This window comes from Propithecus coquereli, unplaced genomic scaffold (genome assembly GCF_000956105.1).
Source record: "Propithecus coquereli isolate 6110/MARCELLA unplaced genomic scaffold, Pcoq_1.0 Scaffold79, whole genome shotgun sequence".
NCBI classification, from domain to species: domain Eukaryota; kingdom Metazoa; phylum Chordata; class Mammalia; order Primates; family Indriidae; genus Propithecus; species Propithecus coquereli.
This window is the reverse complement of record NW_012154062.1, coordinates 254,605-258,072: the sequence shown is the minus strand read 5'-3', so window position 1 is coordinate 258,072 and position 3,468 is coordinate 254,605. Positions and strand designations below refer to the sequence as shown.

General features: G+C 52.7%; 1 protein-coding gene across 1 annotated transcript in view; it reads right to left on the bottom strand.

Annotated features, from left to right (window-relative positions):
• Window positions 1–254: 254 nt before the first annotated feature.
• Window positions 255–3,468, bottom strand: part of MICU3 (mitochondrial calcium uptake family, member 3) — a 135,029-nt gene continuing 131,815 nt past the window's right edge. The window contains exons 13-14 of the mRNA XM_012662901.1: window positions 806–1,147; window positions 255–647 (exon numbers count right to left, since the gene is read on the bottom strand). Of these exons, the coding sequence (XP_012518355.1) occupies window positions 255–647; window positions 806–1,147 (735 nt within the window). The remainder of the gene's footprint in view (window positions 648–805; window positions 1,148–3,468) is intronic.

The following is a 3,468-nucleotide window of genomic DNA, read 5'->3' as shown; positions in this document are numbered from 1 at the left end:
AGGCGTAGTAGGACCAGCCCAGCAGGAGGCTGATGAACACCACCGGGATCCAGTACAGCACCCGCCGGCACCGCCGCCTGACGCTGCCCGGGCCCGAGGGCGCCATCTTCCAGCCGCATCCACCTGCCCAGCTCCGCCGCCGCCGCCGCCCGCTGGCCCGGCTCCGGGGCGGGCTGGCCGCGCCCGGCGCCCCAGGCGGGACGGGCCCGGGGGCGACGGCCGGTTGCGCCGCGGCTACTGCCGCCGCCGTGGCGCTAACTCCCCATCCCGCAGCCCCGAGCCGGCGCCGCGGACTCCGCGCTCCTCAGCCCGGCGGAGGCGGTGGCTGCGAGAGGAGGACGACGAGGAGGAGGAGGAGGAGGAGGAGGCGACGGTGAGGAGGCGGCGGGAGGCTCTGCTCCGCCCCCGCCCCGTCCCACGGCGTGGCCGGCTGCGCCCTCGGGCGGGCTTTCTGGGGACTCCGGCGGCCTCCGCCGCGCCCCGGGGGCCCGTCCCGACCCTTGCGCCCCTCGCTGCGGGCACCTCGGCGTGGGAGTGAAGGCGCCCACCTGGGCCCGGCCGCCTGCGGGTTTGACCCCGGATTCCGGGTGAACCGGAGGAGGCGGGGGCTGCAGGGCTGCTCCGAGGCGCCCGCCCCGCGCGGAGGGCTGGGGGCGAGGGCGGCCCCTGCCGAGGCGCCCGCAACTCGGGACAGTTGGGTGGCAGGAGCGGCCACACTTGGCGCAAAGACGCACGCGGGGGCGGGGAGGGAGGCGAGGGTGACAGAGCAGACGCGCAGCCGGCCTGCGCGGACGGGACCCCTCACCTGCCCCGGGCCGGGAGGGCGGGCGCGCGCCGCGCACCCCGCTAATGCGCCGCTAGAAAGTCTTCGGGCGCCGAGGCCAGCGTCCCCGCATCCCGCTTGGGAAACTGTCGCTTCAACTTGTGGGTCCCGGGCGGGGCGGGCGAGGCCGGCTACCCAGCCCCGAGGAAGCGAGCGCGCCGCGCCCGGAGCGGCCGGCTCTACTACGCGGATTTGCGGGGAACAGACGCGCGCCACTGAGGGGGGCGCGAGCCGTCTTCTGCGTGGGAGGGGCTGAGGAGGGAGGAAGAAGGCTTTGGGGTCGCGAATCCAGAACCCACCGGAGCTAGAAACACAGGTCATTCGCTGTGAGAATTTTAATGTTCTTGTCAAATTATTTGCTGAGTGTAAGAGTGACCATTCCCACCACCCCCTCCCCGGAGTCCGGTGGTTCCTTCCAAGTACTCTTCTTCGCAGCCCGTCGCTCACTACGATGTTTTCTTCTGCGGTGGCAAAGCTAAACTTAGCATCTAGCTGATTCTCAAGTGGTTGCTGAAAACACTGGAAAGAGATCCTGAAGGTAGTTAGACCCAACCTCTCATTAGGGGATGGATGAGAAAAGGAAGAAAATATTCGAATGCTTCTGAGATTGTTTCCGTCTTTTCCCTTCCTCTGACGATGAACGCACCTGATTCCTCAGGGAAACACTTCCATCAGTGAGTGTATCTAAATTATGTACATAATTGCTATATACAAGGGCACCATTTTACTTAACATTAGTGAATATGTGTATTTACACCACACAGCCACCACATGCAATGAAATTACTTCATATTCGTGTGTAGAAGTAAAAAAAAAAAAATTGATTTGATGAATTCAGTCAAAGAAATGTAGCTCTTACGGCCTTGAGATTATTTTCCCGCGACTGGATTAAACAGCATGCTGATCTTTCCTGAACTAGCGACCACATGACACATACACACCCCAGATCTCTTTGACTTCTCTTCAGAAATGCATAGAAAATGCCAGTCTTTCTATATGACTTTAAAGAAGTGGAATGAGAGAATGAGTCTTTCTGTCCCAGTGAATCACTTTGCTCTGGTTGTGGCGCTTTATATTGTATTTGGATATTCTGTAGGGTAGATTAGTAACTTCTCTGGAATCCTCAACTTTTCCCCTGGATAGTGACCTTATGCTCCCAATCAGAAGAGGCTAAAAGCAAAATTAAAAGTCCCTTTCAGGACTGAAGTGCGGTCACAAAGATGAGCAAAACAGTGATTGGGGTTAATGGAGACTATCAAAGAGTGAAAAGGCAGGGGTCAGACTTCCCACACTGGAAACGTTGGAGGAAGTGCGCATTGTGGGTCTGTAAATACTAGATGTGGCAATGCCCCGCGGCTGCTCCTCCTCTAACGGTCTTAGGGTCCTGAGGTCAGAAATGGAATCGCATTCTACCCAGTTTTCACATTTTATCCTTTTGGAAGAATATGCAGGTGTAGTAGCTTTAAAGGAGGTTACATTTTGATTATTCATCCTAAAATGTTATTTATTTGTTCATATTTATAAAAAATACTTGTGGAACATTTTCATTTTCCTATTTTAAGGGTACTGCTATTACTGAGTTCTCCAAGGGTATGGCTTTTATGTTAAAAAAAAAAAAAAGGCTAGCGTAGAAAGAATTGTCTCTAAAGCCACAAGATAACATGATTGATCTTCGCACAGTCTCTAATTAGACAGGCATGAGCATGCATGCACAAATGTAAGCTCTTTGGTGAGTAGCCAATCTCCAGATACCAGGCTTTGATGAAAGTGGAAGGATAACTTTTGTTTTTAGGAATAGAGAGTGTTCTGATTTTTCCTTCTTTTTTAGGACTGTACACTAACAGGAAAATAATTTGAAGGTCATAGACAATTAAGAAGAAAATTTCACTAGGGACTTAACTCTTTAGAGAGAAATACAGAAGATTCAACTCACGAATTTTAATTTAGATGTTCAATGAGTATAAGAAATTGTGGGTTTCATATGTAACTATGATAGAACTGATATGGCCGTTTATGAAAAAGATAGCCCCAGCAAAGGAGAGAGAGAGCAAAACTGAGGGGGAGAGGAGGGGAGGGAACAGCTAGGTAAGAAGAGGGTGCAGGGAGCACAGAGAAGGGGACAAAGGCTTCCCTACTGGGTCCACACAGTCCCTAATGACCAGAACTCTGTCCTCACCAGGCCTCTGCCTGGTTGCTCCACCCACTCAGCAGGTTAGCAAAATCATTCATCTCTCAAATTTTCAAAATTCCTATTATCAGACTCTGCTCCCATGAAGGGAACTTAATCTTCCTCTTCTGCCTTTAGCCCAGTGCCCCAAATTCTTCAGTTCCCAAACCTCAAATCTATCTGGCCTTCATGTTTAATACTCCAAATCTTCCTCCTACTTCTGGATCCAGATTAAAATTTTCACTTACTCCCATGCATAGTATGAATCAAGAACAGCATGCTGACCAAGCCCAGGGAGCCACAGACTCACCCTGCCTCTAGGGAGCATGGACCCCCACTAAGCCACCTATGCCAGCCTCATCTCACCTTTTCAGCCAGATCCCCTACCATAAACTTCATTAGGGCACTTGCTTGATATTTACTCCTTCCTTTTATTTTTTATTTATTTTTTTTTTTGAGACAGAGTCTCACTTTGTTG